This window comes from Haliotis rubra, unplaced genomic scaffold (genome assembly GCF_003918875.1).
Source record: "Haliotis rubra isolate DU_JTF1 unplaced genomic scaffold, ASM391887v1 Scf1293, whole genome shotgun sequence".
Lineage (NCBI taxonomy): Eukaryota > Metazoa > Mollusca > Gastropoda > Lepetellida > Haliotidae > Haliotis > Haliotis rubra.
In genome coordinates this window covers 168,505-189,264 of record NW_025765218.1, presented here as the reverse complement: position 1 = coordinate 189,264, position 20,760 = coordinate 168,505, and the positions used below count along the sequence as shown (strand labels likewise).

The following is a 20,760-nucleotide window of genomic DNA, read 5'->3' as shown; positions in this document are numbered from 1 at the left end:
ATTAGCTAACTAAGGGAACAAGGAACGGTTATTCAATGGTGATGCATTAGATTCGTATAACATGTTAAACATAATTTGTTTGTATGCTGTGGCACTAATGAACTTCCGTGGTAACGGAAAAATTAGGACTTTCAACACATATTGTAAAAACTAGAATACCATCGCCATTGTACGATCTGTGTTTTAGTACCGTAGTGTAGTGTTCAAATATCTTATACCTGCTTTTGTGTTACAAGAACTGTGAAATAGGCAATAATAGCAAAAACAACCAACTGGAAGTTCTCCGATCACAATTAACGTGCTCGATCACATACAACAGACATTTACATCTTACAATATGCTGATTAACTATAAACCAGGGGTCCGGTTTTATAATTCATTGGTCATTAATCGAAGAAGACTTTTGTCAATCATATTTTAATATCTACATGTGTTTTAATGTGAGGCTGGGGTACTCCTGAAAAATAGATAAATCATTCCCCATATATCTGAAATGACAATTTTGTCACATATGATTCAGTGTCAAGTAATCCCAGGCAGTAAAATCACAAAATCAATTTTATGTGCTTAACTGTTGAGGAAAAGCATCTGTTAGCATAGTACATTATTTATTGCAGCTTGACACCTTCACTAATGCTAGATATACATGTAATCTAATATAGATCAACTGAGATACTACGGTTGTTAAAATTCAGTTTGTATAAGATTTCCACAAAACCAAATTCAGTGATTCGGAATACGGATTTCTCCGGCAAATAATCCATTAAACTTAAACGCTTATTAAACATCCATATACGTGCATCTCCGGGAGACGGCGCTGCTTCATGCTATTATATACATGATATTGTCTGAAAGCCATACATGAAGATGAACTGATCGCTTGTAAGACAAATAATTGTTTATGCCCAGAACATTTATTTTTGTATTTGAGTGAGTGTTGTTTCATGCCGCTTCTGATAGTGTTTCAGTAAGTGATTGCAATGTGCGAAATAGTTTCCAAAGGTCTGGGTTCGATTCCCCACTTCGGTACGATGTGTGAAGCCCATTACTGGTGTCAATCGCTGTGATGTTGTTGGAAGTTTGCTAAAAGCGGCGTAAAACCATACTTACTCACTCACTCAGTCGGTGTGATATTGCTGAAGACAGATTCCGATGTCACGTTGTACAGGACACACACAAATCATGCTGATATTGGATAAAAAACATAATCATGTTAACACTGCAGATGACTGGAAGATTGAGGAGAAATTCTCCTTCAAGAAGTTGGACTTTGGCAAATGGGAGCTGCAGATTCCTCCCAACCCGGACGGATCCTGTCCCATCAGACACCTCTCCAGACTGAAGGTAAGCAGGTTGTCACTGAATTCCTCCCAATAGTTGGAGCATAATCAGTGTGTGAAATAGTCTCCAAATATTCCAGCAACATCACGGCGGGATGTAACAGAAATGGGCTTCACACATGTGGGAAATCGAACCCGGGTCTTCGAACCCCTTAACCACTAGGCAACCCCACCACCCCGACAGTGTTTCAGTGACTCGGGATGAATACGACAGCTCTGAGTCTTGGTTTCGAATCATTGTATCATGACACGCGCAAGGGACGCAACTCTTCATCACACCAAATTGTGATATCCCTGGCAGCATGGCCACCGTTTCTGTGATGGGTATGGGCTATTTTTCACGTCACAATCATCACAGTGATATACATTCAGCGAGGTGACCTTATAAACATGAAAATCTCAATAACCACAAGGGTTGTAGGGTAGCCTAGTGGTAAAAGCGTTGGCTCGTCACGCTGAACGCCCGGGTTCGATTCCCCACATGGGTAAAATGTGTGAAGCCCATATCTGGTGTCCCCCGCAGTGATGTTTCTGGAATATTGCTAAAAGCGGCGTAAAACCGTACTCACTCACTCACTCACATGAAAATCTTAACAACCACAAGGGGTGTGGGGTAGCCTAGTGGTAAAAGCGTTGGCTCGTCACGCCGACGACCCAGGTTCGATACCCCACAATGTGTGAAGTCCGTCGTGATATTGATAGAATAGTGCTGAAAGCGGCGAAAAACGTTACTCACTCACTCAACAACCACACGGCCACAACAGTTCATTGGTGGGTGTGAGAGGCGACTGTATCGACCGGGGCGCGGCTGTACAAAACAACCTCGGCTCTACGACTGCCTTATATGTCTGTGTTAAGGCATAAGAGTTACGATCACGTTAGCGTTACGATCGCTTTGTACGACGCCACCCAGCTGGCTAGACTTGGTAATGTAGCTGATGCCTGTCGTTAGAAACGCGCGTTACACGAGCAGCCTGAAGTTAACAGCGGGCTCGTTATCCGTTTTTCGTTTTTTCGAATAATGAATAACGTTTTAGCAGCGGGTTCGTTATTCGTTTTTCGAATAACGAATAATGTGCTAGAGGTGGGTTCGCTATTCACTCTATCCCTCAGTTCTATTAAATATAAGATATAAGATAAAAGCTAGCCAGCATCGGGTTTGTTATTCAGACATGGAATGATAAGTATTAGATACCTAAATCCCAGCGGATTGGCGTTTCGTTAGTCGTTTTTCAAATAACGAATAACGTGCTAGAAGCGAGTGCGTTTTTCGTTATTCGTTTTTAGAATATAGCAGCTAGCAGCGGGTTTGTTGTTCACTCTATGCCCATCAGTTCTATTAAATATAAGATCGTCTATAGATATCCCAACAACGGTTTATTAATTCAGCACTTCCGAATAACACAAAAAAATACCACGACCGGGTTCGTTATTCAGTGAATGTCCATCAACTCTATGACAATCTATAGTCTATCTCCAAACAACTGTTAAATTGAGTACTTCTGAATAATGAAAAAAAATCTAATTATTCCCTGATTAGTTACTCTTGGGACAACAAATATTAGACACAGTATTTCCAATTGTTTTTCCTATTTTCGTTATTTGTCCTCGAATAACGAAAACATGCCAGCAGCGGATTCGTTATTCAAGCACTTTATGTAAACAATCACTGTAAACCATTCAAATGACTTATGTATATATTTCGATAGAATTGATGGTTATAAATTGAATAACGGCTATTTTTTCGTAATTCATAGGTCCTGAATAACTAAACAGCTCTTGCACAGTAGTGCACATGTAAAAGGAACCTGCTGTCTTTCATTACATGGGTATCAGTGTATATGACCACACCACTGTAGATGTTTCATGTACAGCGTTTGAATAACGAACCCGCTGCTAGCACGCTATTCGAAAAACGAATAACGAAAACCGAAGAGGTATGGAATCTCTCCGATCGAAACTTGCGATCGATACAACATCTACAAGAAATCCCCGTTAATGCGGCCCGTACTTATCCCAGGGACTTGGTCCGGAGTAATAAGGTCTTCGTCACGATTTTTTTGTTAATAATAGACATTAGGAAACGGCGTGTGTGTGTGTGTGTGCGTGCGTGCGCGCGCGCGCATGCTTCATTGACTTGTGTTACCGTGACTGGAATATTAACAGACATTGAACACTGTTGTGGTGTCGAACACTGTTGTGGTGTCGAACACTGTTGTGGTGTCGAACACTGTTGTAGTGTCGAGCACTGTTGTAGTGTCGAGCACTGTTGTAGTGTCAAACAACATTCATTCACTCACTCACTCACTTTAGCCACCAGAAAGGCTTGTTGTGCCTATTACCCTTGACCTCTCGTCGTTTAACGCTCCACTCAACTATATTCCATCTATATAGCTGCGGTATGTAAATAATCGAGTCTGGACCAGACAATCCAGTGTTCAACATCATGAGTATCGGTCAACGCAATAGGGATACGAGAGAGAGAGAGAGTTTAGTTTTACGCCACCTTTAGCAATATTCCAGCAATATCACGGCGGGGGACACCAGAAATGGACTTGATACATTGTACCCATGTGGGGAATCGAACCCGGGTCTTCGGCGTGACGAGCGAACGCTTTAACCACTAGGATACCCCACCGCCCCAATTGGTATACGATGACATGTGTCAACCAAGTCAGCGAGCCTGACCACCCGATCACGTTAGTCGTCCGTTATGACAAGCACAGGGTTGCTGAAGATCAATTCTAACCCGGATCTTCATTTGTCAACAATAACTAATGTATAGATTTGATATTGTGATCCGTCAAATTATTAAGTTGTTTTCGTATCACTAAATGGCCATCGGTTGATTAATAGCTTCATTCTATGCTGAGCAATCATGTAGCTTAAACAATGAAACCTCGTTAAACCGAACCTTTGAGCCGGGATTAGAAGATTTCTGGTTTATCGTCGGTAACGGAATATCATGTTTTGTGGTTTGCGTTTTACATCGCTCTAGTGCAGAGCCGAGTTGAATTTTATAGCCGGACTAGTATCAGCAATAAAAAATGACAAAAAAACAATAAAACATGGTCGCGTGACCAAAGCTCCCAGTCATCGCATTAATCATGACACTGAACTCATTCGCTCTTACGAGTTCTATCAAACCGATTTATTCCTTTCATATCTACATATATGAGAAATTATTGCGTGATATATATGTGTAGCACCAGTACAATAACAACTGATCTGGAGATAAATAGGGATAACACTGCTGTCATTGTTAAACATAATCGTGATCGCCCGTGATATGAGTGTTCATGTTTTTTAATAAGCTGCGACGTGCAACAACTGGTAATTTCAGGATTAGATCAATTAAACCGTGAAATTCATTTTTACCGGCATTATGAAAATGGCTCCACCAACATTTGCATGTGTGTAAATAGTAAGAGAAACAATATGTCAATGACAAAATAGCATGATGAAAAGGTTTGATTATAATATAATATAATATAATATAATATAATATAATATAATATAATATAATATAATAATATAATATAATATAATATAATATAATATAATATAATATAATATAATATAATATAATATATAATATAATATAATATAATATAATATAATATAATAGTATAGTATAGTATAGTATAGTAATATAGTAGTAGTAGTAGTAGAGTAGAGTAGAGTAGAGTAGAGTAGAGTAGTATAGTATAGTATAGTATAATATAATATATAATATAATATAATCAATAAGACGTAAGTTTTGGACTAGTGATGCGAACATGTAATATATCATCTCTGAATATATTTATTTGTACTATGACGTACAGATCGATGGAAATACCTCCTCACGCCCACCCACCCCCTAATTATATGTGCTTTCACAATCATCACCCAAACCTTCCATACTATAAGTTGGCCGCTGTCGGATTCGTTCAGTGAAATTTGATAATTTTCATCAAACCTAGACAAAGGATTCAAAGGTGATAGTAAATATATTTCGTCGCCTCCTGCAAAATCCCCGAAACGTTCCTCGTTCCAGATGCTACACCATTGACTGTCCGATGGTAGTTGTACAATAAAACGCCCCCTCTTCGACAACTCAGGGACTTAAAGTGACAGTGCTGAAATGTTTACAACTGTCAGTTATTACACGAGGATGCGAGATTTTAATGCATAAACGGTAATGTTCAATAATGACGGGTGTTTGGGATCACGCCTCTGCGACTGCTGGGGTTATGTTGAGGTTGTGTTGAGGTTGTGTTGAGGTGGCCGCCATGTCAAGCTTTGTTTCATAATCCATAGCGCCATGAATGAGATATTATCTGAACTATTATATTCCCGGTGTCAACCAATAACTGCCTTTTTCTCCTTAACAAACAAATTGTGGGTAATGTGATTTTTTTAATTTTGTCACACGATATTCTGAGTTTTCATACATGCATAAGGTCCATGGTAACAGTCCTTTGTAAATATTGTATTTAAACAATGCAATAAAATTTTATTGAGTATATATACACAGAGGGTGGTTTAATTTGACTCGAAGCGTGAACAACATGTTTTCCATTGCACTTTTTCACACGATAGAACTTCGTTAAAAATACAAAATAATCTTATTGGAAAACATGTATTATTCACAGGCAACGTGACTTTAATTATCAATTGGAACTATTTTCAAGAGCTTGATGGCAGTTTTTGCCCGTGGGGAACCCTTAAGACGATTGGGAACACTCCAACGTGAGTGTTTATGACAGTTAGCTAGTAATACATCCACAAGGAGTAATTCCAATTAAATAACTGATTTATTTTCTTTTATTCCCCACCATGATGAAATGGTCGACAATGATCATCTCAGTTATCCCCGGGCGATTATGCGGATGCCGGACCGAGGGGGTGCCTTCGTCCAATTCGACAACAAATTAGGCATCGTTATGATTCCTGCGCGTCTTCTCTTATGCTTACAATGTTCGGTCATAAAACTCCATTAGTTTTCTCCCGGTGAGTACCTTTGGTCTGTCAGCTGAAACTGACAACCTATTAACCGTTATCCACGGTTCCATCGCTCACGAGGGACACGCGAGTCTAAGCGGCACTGTCAATTGAACGGGCGATCGTCGCCGTGTATTCGCAATCTGTCTATAAATCTCATTCTCTCACTGTTTACTAAATTCGTTGATGTGCAAAACCAAGGTGGGTACTTTTCGGAGTTATGCATTCAGCGTCACAGATATTTGAATTTTATGACTGAATTACTTGTCGGTCGCATTTGTTCGCGCAAGTGCCTATCGCCGGTAACAACTCCCAACGAGCTCAACGAACGAGTGTGGGCTGGGTTTAAAACAGTCTCCGCATCTGATTAAACGAAATGGCGTGAAAAACAGGCAGGGCTAAAGCCGAGTCCCGGTCGATTAAAGGGGTTATATGGACGGGTAGAAGGGTGGCCCCTGGCCTGTGCATTGTGTTTCCTCCGCGTAGCGATCGCAAGTCACATATGAATAGAGGAGAAGGGGCGGTGATAGTTGAGCCAATTGGCCAATCAGCGTGCGCTATTTTGTCAATAAGCCGCATATAAACATGCGACTCGCGTGTACCCACTTTCACACACTGGTTGATGACTAGCTCTGTCAAACTTTATACACATGGAATCGACAGGGTATTTTCTAACTGGTAAAGCCTGAAGTGGACCGGATAGAATCAGATAACCCGTCGTTTGACCCGACAGCCAGTGCACCATACCAGCAGGAAGCGCGCAGCCTGTGATAGCATTATACCCAAGTTAACGGACTGGATTGACAGTGGGAAATATTGTGACATTATGTTTCCGAATGTTTTATCACCATCGCCTCTCTATCAAAGTGTATTTCGAGCACCGGCGTTACTACACCCGAATCCATCGGTGGCCACCTCGTCAGCATCGTTTCTCGTCGAGAACTTACTGAGGGAGCGTTCTTCCGGGTTTCTGGCCCGACCCACCCCGACCACACCCCCGGTGTCTGTGGGGTCAGGATTCGTTCATGTCACAAGGGACCAGGACCCCATCCCAACTTCTTCCTCTTCCTCGGGGACAACACCTTATCTCAAATTTGGTGTCAGTGCCATTCTTGGGACAGATTCGTCACAGCAAAAGCCGAGTTCAAATTCCGGTAATTATACCTTGATATCATACATCACTAACACTTGAGTTAAATTCATTGTCATTTGATTTCATTTCGTCCGTGTTTTTCGACATTTATTTATTATTTTTATGGTGAAAGGATGGTGAAGAATATTATTAGATAAATCTTAAAATTCACACTCATCGGCTTATGGAATTTAACCATTTTTCATTAATGCATATTTAAATAGCGTGTACAGCCATGGAGGTAAAGGTATAATGATAGATACTACGAAAAATGCAGCCCATGGTATATATAAATATACACACTCATAAATGACACCACTAATGGTGGCATTGGTAAAGGAAACGGAACTTTCATATCATTCAACCTTGAGTACATAATGCAATGTCGACATTCTTTAAACATCATAGTGATATAATAAATCGAAAGTCACGTCAAAACTATCATCGTAACTACACATTGCCAATAAACGTATGGTATCACATCACGTACAATGAATAGTATTTAGTGGGTAAATATAGCAATCATAAATAGCAGTTAAAAAGCCTCAACTGAACTTCATGAGCATCATCTCTGCAACATATTTCTTTCTTTGTTAATGTTACAATTAGATAACCATTTGTTTTAATAAACATCTCCCTGAAATATAAAGCCAATATATGTCTTTTCCAATATAATTTCAAATTGTAAAAACTGACTCTATGTGTAATGATTCACCCAGTTAAAACATAATTTAAACAAAAAGGTAAATTTGAGAGGTGTGAAATAGATCATATCATGTGACGGATTCATGCTGTTCTATTGATGTTATATACGTGAGTACCTGTTTTATATTCTGCTACCTTCTAATAACGCACACACAAAACAGACAAAAATACACGAGAGATTGTTACTGATGTTAATTCAATTTTGTAGTGATATTATAATTGGAAGTACCTGTCATTTATTTCTTGTTGTGCAAATTCATTGTGACTTCTGTATGATATATCGCTTGTTAGTGGGGAGTGGTGCGTTTCCAATAGATTTTAATCAGGTTAGCAGGTGAGGCAATATGACGTAGTGTTAAACATATGCATTTTCATGTGGAATATCTTTATGATGTAATCAATGCGTGGTGCGTTTTTTTCTGTCAGGGAGATTGCCATTGGACAGCTAATCATACACCTAACAGTATATAATTTACAACTGAATACAAAGTGTTTAGCCGGTGAATATGTGTAATAGATTTTAGTGACGTACGGCCTATGAAAACAACAGCGTTATTGTGTAGCGGTCGTGAATGTTACAGTCATAGATGTTAACGGTTAATTTATCTAAATGAACATCAAGCCACGTGATGCATCAGCTGTTGATATATTGATGTCTTCTGTAATGAATCATTAACTGTACACGGAAAAGAACTGTCTGTCCTTGGAAGGAGAATAATACATTTTTTGTGTTGGATAATGAATTCTCAAAGTGTAAACATTCTCCTCTCATTGATACAGGTAATGAAACGGTAAAATCTATACGGCGATCTGGTAGATTTCAAATTGAATATCCTACCTTCATAAACGGTATTTATCATTTTATTAAAGTTAGTCATGCTAACGCGCAGCTTGATGTTGGGTTTGATTCGATAAGCAATTTATATAAACTAAGTTAGATGCGACGTAATTAGAGATACATACAATCATGAGCACCTAACTTATCAATACCTGGGGTGCACGTGTTACTGCAGAACCACATTTCAAACATCTGGCCCCGATTTCTCGAAACAAACTTAAGTCTGAGTTTTGACTTAAGTCTGAGTTTTGACTCAAATTTGAGAAAACGCAGGAAGATGCATTTCCCAGAATAAACTGAAATCAATATTAAACTCAAACTTAGCAGACAATTTGAGTTTGGTGGATAGATTACTTAAGTTGTTTGGGCTTTTTTTAGTAAAAAATGCAGTTGAGTTAAAAATGCAGCTGTTTCAAATTGTCAAACTCAGTTTGAAATTTGAGTAAAAACTTAAGTTTGTTTCGAGAAATCGGGGCCTGATATACTACCACCATCATATTACAGAAATTTATTCTGTGAATTGTACTTATATATCTGGAACGTTGTACCTACGCCAAATTAATTTCTCGTTGGTCATTGAATTTTGTTTGTTTTTCAGTCACGCACATCGGAAGTGCTGGCGGAGCGTTCACAAGCTTTGCCCCCACGCTTCACCCCCCTGATCACAACCCACTGTCACAAGTCCTGTGGCTTGTCTCCTCAAGGGCTGTCGTGTCCCTCCTGTAATCCCAGACACGGGTCCTTATACGATACCCAGCTCACAGGGATGCTCAGGCCTCCGTACCTCGCGGGTAAGCTTTATTCTCCAATGTGCATCCTTCGCCCCGATACATCCAAAGTCATTCCTACACCGTACCACCTCCCCCAGCAGACTAATACCCGCAATCATACACGTGCCTTCACACACACATACACACACACACACTCTCTCTCTCTCGCACGCACGCACGCACACACACACACATACAAGAAGGCTGGGTTGTGGATGCTGGGAAGTTACGAGACTATTGAAACGAATGGGTAATTTAAGACTTACAGAACGCATATTATCGCTTCAAAATGATAGCTTCATGGTTGTGAGGCAGGTGTTCATATGTTAGAGGTCATATATTTGTTTGGGGAGTTACTTTCCGTGAAACAAATCCCGACCATCCAGCCTTTTACACCTGAATATTTTGTTTTCTAAAATCGAAGCATGCAATATCATAAGCGGGTTCTTGTCAAAGGAAGCCATTCCCACTGCGATATAAATATTTAATATGCTGTGTTTGGCCCAGATCATCACAAGTTTACTGGTTTTTCTCCCTCCTCTAAACACACCCCCCTCCCTCACCTCACACCTCACTCTCTCTCTCTCTCTCTCACACACACACACACGCACACTCACCGTTTCCTAAGGTCTGCAACTAACAAACCATCGTGATGGACGACCTTGTTACCCCAGGCCATGTGGCACTAACGGGGCTTTCTTGTAGATATTGTATTGATCAAAACTTTCGGTCGGAGAGTTACATAAGATAATATTTCTTTCATCTCAGGAAAACCAATTTTTATGAGGCGTTGCTATTATAATGTATGAAACAGTATCGGATGATTTCTTAGATCATCTCAATACTAATTAACTTTTTCGAATATGTATCATTTGAAAATTCATGAATCATTGTTTTTTTTGATGATATCACAGTTGGTAGATGACACAGCTGAGCTGTAATTTCAAACCATCACGCCTGTTACCCGATCATACACCTGTTCACAAAGGATGTAATATTTACAAAGATCCGTGGTGTTGCAAAACAATGTTTTTGTCGTTGTCCAGTTTAGAAATGATTATATATTTCATACATTTTTATCGAATTTCGTCCACCGGCAATGAAGGGCACGGTACCATTAATTTAATAGCCTTTATTAAGAACATTCAAGATGCACTAAAACTGATTAAAAATAGATGCATGCAGTTTAGCCAGGACATTAATTTCATCTGTAACACGTGGCGCTGTTATATATCAACCTACCTTGATATCGTTGTTCATATGATTCATTAAAGGATGACAATGTAGCATATAATAGGTAATAATATACTCATTAACACAATAATTGATACCAATAAGACTAACTGACTTAAGTAGAAATTAAATGAATGCATCATTAATCTAAGGCGGGGTTTTATTGTTGGGAGGAATCGTTCATTAAGAACATTTGTGTTTTATACGAATTTTGCTTTATAAATCAATTAAAAAGGATATAATTATTTTACAGATGCTATTCTCTGTGTGTATCAAAGGATATACTAAGCGTATGAATAAACTAAATACTCATAAAGTATTGAATAGATTAGTCTCATGAATGAGGTAATTATTCACCAAATATACAAACAAATCATCAGAATGTAAACAAAAACTTATCTATATCTATGGGCAATATATGTAAAACAATCACATGGTGGCGGCAGTGTGTATTCAGCTATGCTTCAGGAGAAGTCTCCAAGTTGGTTGTGTACTCATTACAACTATGGACAAACAACTCATTGTTAAAGGGTCACGTAGGGTCACGTGACTTGTCTGATAATTTGATGAATTAATCCCTCTCTTCAAAGCCTACAAGACGTTTCCGCTCACATCCCCCATCAACATGTGAGGGTATTTAAAGTGTTTAATCTTCGGTCATTAAACAAATAAACTTAGCAGCTTGTAAAGGCGATGTACGATTATGATTGATGTGTTCAAACATCTCGCCGCTTGCTTTTGCTTGTGGTGACATTGACAACGCGAAATGTTCAAGAAAAGTGAACGTCAGCTGTAATTTGATCCTGAATAATGAAAGGTGAAATTGACATAAAACGAAATATGAATAGATTGGCGGTCACATCGAAAGACGAGGTGTGTTTTCGACGAGTGTGGTCTTGTGGGCCGAAACTTTTATCAAAGAGTCCAAATGTAAAATATTAAAATACTTATCAAGAATTTTTTTTTAAATCGGTCTCACCTTGGAACGTATCCAGCATTAAAACAATTTCATATTTGGCGGAGCTGATATGTAAAGTCAATTGGGTAAAGTTTTGATATATGGAGTATAAAGGGATAAATAGAATAATATTTGTTCTGTTATCTGAGGGGGGTGGCAAAAGTATCAAGTAAAATATAGATGCATTTCTCTATATATCTTGTTTTGAGGATTTACTGTTGGAGCTCTTATATCCGATACGTTGTCGAGTACATAAGATGCTGAGAGGTAACCGAGTGTAGTGTAACATGCTTGAACCCGGTCTGTTGAGCCTTTGTAAAAGATCCCGAACACAAACCAAAATGTCAAATCGCTTTAAAAAAACGCACACTATTAAAACTGTTGTTTAGTTAAAGTTTTAAGCACGAACCGGACGAACACCCCACCTGAACTAAATACCCCTTTCATCTTCTCAAATACCTCATTAAAACCCGATACCATTTCCAAACTGATCTACTCTTAATGAAGCAAGCGGGTCGGCCCTAAATCTCCTCCTATCCTGGCGTTGTCAGGAAAGGGGAGGATACTTCTTAACATCGCTCCCTCTCTGTACATCCAATATGGCTTCCGTCACACAAAAACCAATTAAAACTTATTTTATACCCCCTCCTACCAGGCTAAGATATCCGTTTAAATTTCTCTTTATTGTACCTGGAATCGAATAATTTCATTTGACTTGTATAGCTGGAGTTTTTATAGCCACGGCTATCAAAAAGGACTTTTTCGGCCTATCCGGTCACAAATTCAGGGCCAATGTCAAGTTGAACCCGATAGGTGCTAATTTTACATCACATCAGTTTGGGTCGTGAAATAAAGACTACTTTGATATAAGATTTCACACAAAAGAGGCTATTAAGGACTAGCAAGGATACAAGTTCTCTCAGGTAATTATTTTCTTCTAATTACAACAGCACTCGTGAGAAAGGTTGTGGATTTAGTGACACCGAAGTTTGAACCAAAATGATATGTTTGATTGACTGTGTACACATTTGTGTTTGAAAGGAGGACAGGCACGTTCGTCGATAGTCTCAGTACCAATTTTAATCTATGGCATAACTGTTTTATTTAATGTTCAATAACCTAAATTTCCATAACTTAAAGAAATCCAATTTAGTGTTCATTTCCACGTTGGACATTTGGAATCTATTTTGAAAGGACCTCACTTAATAATCTTGAGAGTGTGAGGTTAAGATGATAATATCATTATACAAATGGGGTAATATATTTCCTGGAGACAGGCCATAGAAAGTTAATCGGGTTGTTCTTTTTGATTTCTACTTCGTTGAAACAAATGTGGCGTGTAGTTTTTGAAGTTTGCAAGAACAGGTATGTCATATCAAACCCAAGGCGGTGTTTAGTTTCACAAAAGCATAAATGAATTAGAATATAAATGATTATTAAAAGTAGTCTTTGGTCCATTTCCTGGCAATTTGTAAACATTATGCGGCCCAAAACGCCGTGACGGGATGTTGCTGAACCTGTAATTAGCCACCGGTCTCCGGAACAAAGGTCTTCATCCTTCGAATCATATTCAACCCCGATTGATTACAAACCAAAGCCGAACGGAATACCTAATTTTTGTATAAATACGGCAAATTAAACCTCGGTTAATAGTAAAGCGATTACGGTTTAACGGCGCGTTGGTTTCCACTGCGAAGTGTAATTGCCTACCAAGATGCTTGCTGCAAGGTGTTGCTGATTACTTTTGACAAAAATTCGATCAGTTCAATCAAATCTTGTAGGTATGTATTTAATATTCAGAACCATCTCCCCCCCTGCTGTTGGTAATGTTTCAACCACCAGAGAAGAATGTGTGATATTTGAAACTCGAGCAGCTATATCGAGCACCTGTTCGAGGTGTATGCATCGCTGAGCGGTTTGGATGGACAGATTGACATCAGCGTCTGTCACGGATTTTTAAACAATGTGTATCATCTGATAGCTGGTGTTATGGTGTGGGTAATACTCACGGACGCTGTCACGAAAACAAACACAATCGTCTTCACAATATAATGAAAGTGATAAAGGCGACGGTGATAATATTAGCAAGGGTGAGAAAATGTAGAAAAAAATGATAATAATCATAACGGTAGTGATTATAATGATTATTCATATGTATGCATATAAAGTATAACAATGCTTATTAGGTACATGTGGTGATGAAGATGCTACTACTATAGTGACAGGGCTGTATCGGAAACATTATAAACACACACAAACACAGAGAGAGAGAGAGAGGATGCAACTTGAGAGAGAAATAAATAAATAAAAATAGCAAACATCAACGAATAGCTAGTCTAGATTATCCCACGAAAACGTTTCTGGTTCTCGTTAAACTTTAAAAAATATAAATGGATCACTGAAAATAAATGACAGCAGGTGTTCGCAAAAGCACCAGTGCCTTGATAACTATGATGTTATCATTATGATAATAACAATAACAGTGATACCGACTGCAGTGTTATTAAAGGTAATATTCATATAAGAAGAGCAGTAACAATAACAGTAAAATGAAGATAACGACGACTACGATGATGATGATAATGATGAATTGTTTCGTAACAATATCAATATAGTTTAACGTTAATAGATCATAGCACACAAATGGCCTATATATTTAAATTTTCTGAGATGCTTCTCTGAAAGATCAAGATTCTGTACACCTTTTTCAAAGCCGACGCAAGGGTACTTGTGCTTGAACCATAGTAGTACACTGCAAAGTTATACGATATTTCACTTTACATAGAATTACGAGAGCAAACTACACTTTATTAGCATTCCCATAACATACACTAACCACAGCAATAAAAGCTGTAACAATATAAAATATTAACATACGTTTGTTACTGGATGTTTACAGAAGAGAATGTGAAAGAGTTGCTGTTTAATCCATCGACCATCAAACCTGTGTATGCATGGTCGGATGTATTTACATAACGGATAATTGTTGAGATATTAGTATAAATAGTATTTTGACCTTTACAATGTAAACATTATTTGTTTTACATGTACAATACACGTGACACTGCGTGTATATGGAGAGAGACGCGTTAGTGAGTCATTGACTCAGACAATAATATGTTTCTACTCCGATTTTGACTGTGGCCCTGTATCTCCGCAGCCCCACACCTACTGCCGATGTCCCCACACGCCCTGACGTTCCTCACCAACATACGGGGGAAGCCCCGAAGGGGGATGTTAAGGAGGGCAGTTTTCTCAGACGCCCAGAGGAAGGGACTCGAGAGGATGTTCCAGAAGCAAAAATACATCAGCAAACCCGACAGGAAGAAGCTTGCGACAAAACTCGGTCTTAAAGATTCTCAGGTAAGATACTCTAACATCAAAGTAATATTTGTAATATTTCACATGTAAAAATTTTCTGTTCTTGAAATTGCTGAAAATATAGAAAGTCCCGAATGTTTAGACTCAAAGTCATACACCAGATACATACAGAAAAAGAAAACCAAGATTTAATGTTTATTTCTTTCAGATTGATTAAATGATATTGTAATCAGTCTTCTGTACAAAAGATATCCCCCCAAAAGTCACTATCCCATTATTTACAGTATGTATCTAAGTTCTGAAAAATATCCCCCAAATATTTGGCTCCTTGGTATGGCTACTTCGGAACACGGTCCCCTCACAAACAGCCCGGTTGTTTCCGAAATGATGAAATATATCTGTATCACGAATTACCTGTGATCTATCTGAATTGCCAGCCCAATTGTCCCCATAAGAACCATAACCTAACAACCATGAAATAAATTGCCTATTTGGGTAAATAGATGTTCTTTGAACTAGACACAGTCTCCTTACATCTTGAAAGAAACACATACTCCATTGGACACGAGGATATTCACAGGCAGCATCGTTGATATCGATCTTTTCAAATCAAATTTGCTTCACACTGTTAAGTACATTTACAGCTGGTAATCGTGACTACAGTTAGCTTGCAAAATTAGCAATTTTCCAAACCAGAAGCAAATGGTGCGGTTATTGGGAGAAAACAATTGGTATGCCAAGCCGAATAAAACAATAATATGCGTGCACAATCTTGCGTTCCCTTTCTCCTCGACAGTAAAAGCTCATCTCTGATGTTAGAATATTAGCTTAATTACAAATCAACAACGTGGGTTTGATTGACAGCTTAATAATCCGTAGTGCGGTCAGATATGACCATGAATTCCATTAATGAACTTTTGAAATATATATCTTGGCTGTGAACCTCCGCGATAATTCATTAACCGAGTGTTTAATACACGTTTGTGTTGCTTTTATTGTGACAAAACCTCATTAGGGTATCCATCTTGCTTCTACGCGTTTGACTGTAACAGTACTTTTTGAAAAGGAAGGATTCGCTTTCGTATAACTGTATATAAGTCGACACGGAAATTAATTAAGAACCACATTGGTTCGATGGTCCAATGATCATAGCTTGGAGAGCAAGAAATACGATCGTTTTTATTTCGTTAGAATCAAATAAAAAATATTTTGCGTGGTCATATTGGAACGGTTCAAGCAAGCATACACAATACATTTGATTAAAGTATTGTGTTTTGATTTTATTGCTCCTCGTGATCTCCAATAAGAAATAATAACGCCATATGATACACTCACCACTGGTGGTGTACAGTTACCCCCCTTTACAAATTCTTTCTCCACTATAAAAATCTGTTTGGTTTATGAATAAATTGAATTAGTGTGCGCGGATTCAATATTGTCATGTGTTCAGGTAAATTCAATTAGAGGAAGCTGGGGTGTGATAAACGATACACCATCACATGTAATAAAATCTCATTTATTGCTAATATTTCATTTTCTATTGCAATTTAACAATATACAGACAGCATATTGCTTCCTATATTTGAAATCCCCACTCAGGTGACGGGAACATCTGTGCGACAGTGGCAACATGAATAGGTACAGTAGTTAGCAATAGTTGTTTTAATTTGGAACATTATTTCATTTGACTCAATAATTGCAACATTACACCAGATATCACCCGTCATAAAATGACATTGGTTGATTTTATTCATGCATTGGAACGTGCAATGTACACATGTGTATATATTAATTATAAATTAAAAAAATGTTTTTAATAATAAATACATTGCAATGTGTTCATATTTCCTTGTCTGTTTCAGGTTAAAATCTGGTTTCAAAATCGACGCATGAAATGGCGCAATTCTAAGGAAAGAGAGCTGCTTTCTTCGGGAGGAACTCGCGAATCTACTTTGCCGAATAAAAACAATCCAAACCCTGATCTCAGTGACGTGAAAGAGGAAGAGTCTATTGAAGAGAGAGGGGACGAGGAAAGACATTCACCTTCCCCCACTGAAAGTCACATTTCCAGCAATCCTGCATCCCCAAATGAAATGGACACTGTCAAAGATTTGAACATTTCGGACGTTGATTCAGATGAAGAAATTAACGTGTCGTGATAACAATTGATGACATATATCACAGCGCCATATCTGTGTTAAAACAGCGAGGGCTCACTCCCCTTGCCGGCTCATCAACGATTCCGAACACTTCCGTGACCACTCGTGCCATTCCGGGTCTTCCTCGTGGTTACGGAAATGGGCGAGTGGCACAAAATGGGCCAAATAGTGCTAGATGACAATGTGAACTGTGAACCATTTGAGACAATCTATTAGGGTGTATATAGTAAATACATACCTTATTTATTACAGTATTCATACTTAGAGTCTCGCTATTAGTGAGATATACATTATTTGACCATAATATAGATATAATACATTTCATTATAATCAAACATTGATACCATTATCGAATTATCGTATGTATGCTAATGGCACCAAGGATAACCCTATCAAACACTGAATCAGATCCCTTGATGAATTAATTATATACAACACGTATACTTTTCAAACGCACCGTATTTTGTTAACTGTGCAGCAAACCCCTTTATACAGCCACGTTGGCTCTAAACATGCTGGCTTTATAACGAAATCCACCAAAATATATGCAAAGCTGTGCTTACATAACTAATACACACGGTGAGAGGTCATAATGTTAACATATTGATTATGATCAATGCAATATTGCATACACTATCTGGGTTAGGACGTTTACAATATCTACACGTAGTTTATTACTTGGTGTGCAATGCATGTATATTTAGACATGGGGTATATCACAATTGTGGTAAGGTTGGTGAAACTGATTCATTAACCAACAGCCTGAATTTATTTCTTATCTTTTTTACGGCGTTATTTGGTTGAACGAAAATACGACAGTGACATTTGGTATTTAACATATTATTGATAAGGCATTCGTGCTTTTAAGTGACGTTAGTGTGAAATTTAATGACGTTAGAGAGTTCAGTGTTTTAGGAATATCATTTTGTTCACGTCCATTGCTCTGATATATTAGCTTGATATATATCCCGAATCTGATTGAGTTTTTTTTACAGTAGATATATTACTGAAACATTAAAAAAAAATAAGTATACTTAATTATTTAATTATTAATTGTTGTATAAGTTACCATGGAAACTAGCAGCTGTCTGGTACTGACGTCAGTTGCAAATATCATGACGTTTAAATGACCTTGTCTACATTTGTTTAAATTGACTGCCCATGACGTATGTACATAGCATCGCGAAAAATCAAACATATCATGAAATTAACAATCCGTGTATGCTGAGCCCTGATGTACGCTCAGATTTACCTCATGAAAATATAATAGCATTCTTTGTAGTTCCTTAATGCAAATCCCGATCGTTACATAGATTAAATATGCTAGTGATTTCTCCAAGGCGCCATCTGCTTTCGAGTACCATGGCACCACTTGTAGGTATGTTTCTCGTCCCACTAATCACCATGAGCTACTGTTACTTGAATAAGGAATCATTAATCATATTCGATTTTCCAGCATCCAAATTCTACCTGACACATACATTAAAATGATGAAATGTATTGCCAATACAGTTCAACGTAAAACAAAATTCCTTCAATAAACGCAGGTAATTGCGGGCTCATTAAAGACACATGTTAGAAGTCTAGTGATTTATCACATTGAGTGAACATTTATCCGGGTTCATAAATGATTATTGTGTGCATGGGTTGCAACATCTGGGCAGAGTAAACGTTGATATCGATTTCAAATGACACGCCTATATGAAATATAAGGCACAAAGCCCACAAGTCCTCGCACCGATGAAAGGTCAACGATATCTCTATCATAACATACAATGCGTGCTCTGACAATGCTCACCTAGTTTTTCTCTCCAGCGAATGTAGATTGTAATTAATTTTTTTATACAAATTTCAAACTCAATACAGTCTACACACAAGGCCCAACACAGTTAGTGTTATCATACATAATCAATTATGTTTTTAATATTCAAATAGTGTTTCAGTAGGATATTATTCCCATTGTTATTGATAAAGAATCTCGCGATTCTGAAGAAAAAAAACTTAGATGAAATGATTGAACGGGAAGTACAGCGCAACAAGCATTAATCAAAGTGACGTGTATCAAACAAAATTTCAACCGTTGAAAGTTTTTACATTGTTATTTTTGGTAGAGCCTTTTTAACAATGTGAATCAAATTGGATCTCAATCACTGAACAGAATTGCATGAAGTATTCTGTATTTCACATGTAACGAAATAGAGACAATGGTATGAAACCTATCATTGTGTGTGAGTTAAGAGAAACATTTAGATGCAAAATACTATAGATATTTTTACATAGAAAATAAAAACCAAGTACGGAGTTAATGTTTCAGATAATGTTTTTTTAAAATAAATGGACTGTTTTTTCCCCCTATGAAATCAATATGAGGAAGTAATTAGTTAAATACTTGAATACCCCATCACCATCTTTTAATGATGCTCGATCTTGGCTAAGTAGTTGAAGTGTGCGTTGTTTCTACTGTTGTGGTGTAATTTACGAAATGGATGAGGATGCTATCGGCGTGTATGTCTCTCCTCACTTAACATATACAGACAATATCTCAGTGACGGGCGATACCTCTGTTTAGCTGTTATAGCACTGATGTTAAGGCTTGCCATTTATCGATTTCAGACGTTGGTGGAATAACGTCCAATGAAGTCAAACACATCGAAAATTATGAAAATGAATTATGAATTATGAAAATGATGTTTTCTGTAGGATTCATGCCAGGCTCCATTGTCAAGCCGCAGTAACCGACCATCTTTGTGTTGTTTGAGTGAGTGGTGCCATATCAGTTGTCTATGGATTGTATATAAGAATACTATTTTTGTATCCACCATGTCCGTTTTGTTGTTGAAATTTGATTGATCTTCCAATGTCAAAATGAATGAAGCGTTGTGATGCAGTGCTATGTATAGAATACACATGTATATATCATGTCAAATTTGCTTACTGTCAGCATTCATATGAAATATGAATAAAATGTCTCGAATAACAAGAATTTCCTTTTGTTTCTATTACAACTGAATCGTTTTACGGATTAGAGTATGTACAAGTAACATATTGCTTGCCACCTTGGTACAGTGGGTAGTGCAACTGTCCTGAGTGCAGAAGGTCCCGGTTCGAGCCCGGCTGCGTCAGATTGAACGGCGTTAATTGATGGTAGTGTGTTCTTACACTGCCTTGGGTTTGGCATGGAATGGACAATAATATACACAAATGGTCAGCTTGGTTAGTATCGGGTGTCCATGGAAAACTGTGGAATGGTACCACAGTGGGCTGGCCTTAATCCCCCCAGCCTCTCACCTCACACACATACACGCACGCATGCAAACA

At 38.0% G+C, this 20,760-nt stretch overlaps 1 protein-coding gene across 1 annotated transcript; it reads left to right on the top strand.

Annotated features, from left to right (window-relative positions):
* The first annotated feature begins 7,246 nt into the window (after positions 1–7,246).
* Positions 7,247–20,425, top strand: LOC124267002 (homeobox protein DBX1-A-like). Its single transcript, XM_046701844.1, has 4 exons — positions 7,247–7,480; positions 9,600–9,792; positions 15,123–15,325; positions 17,146–20,425. Exons 1-4 carry the CDS (start codon positions 7,352–7,354, stop codon positions 17,440–17,442), a joined length of 822 nt encoding a protein of 273 aa, XP_046557800.1. The 5' UTR covers positions 7,247–7,351; the 3' UTR covers positions 17,443–20,425.
* Positions 20,426–20,760: the final 335 nt, after the last annotated feature.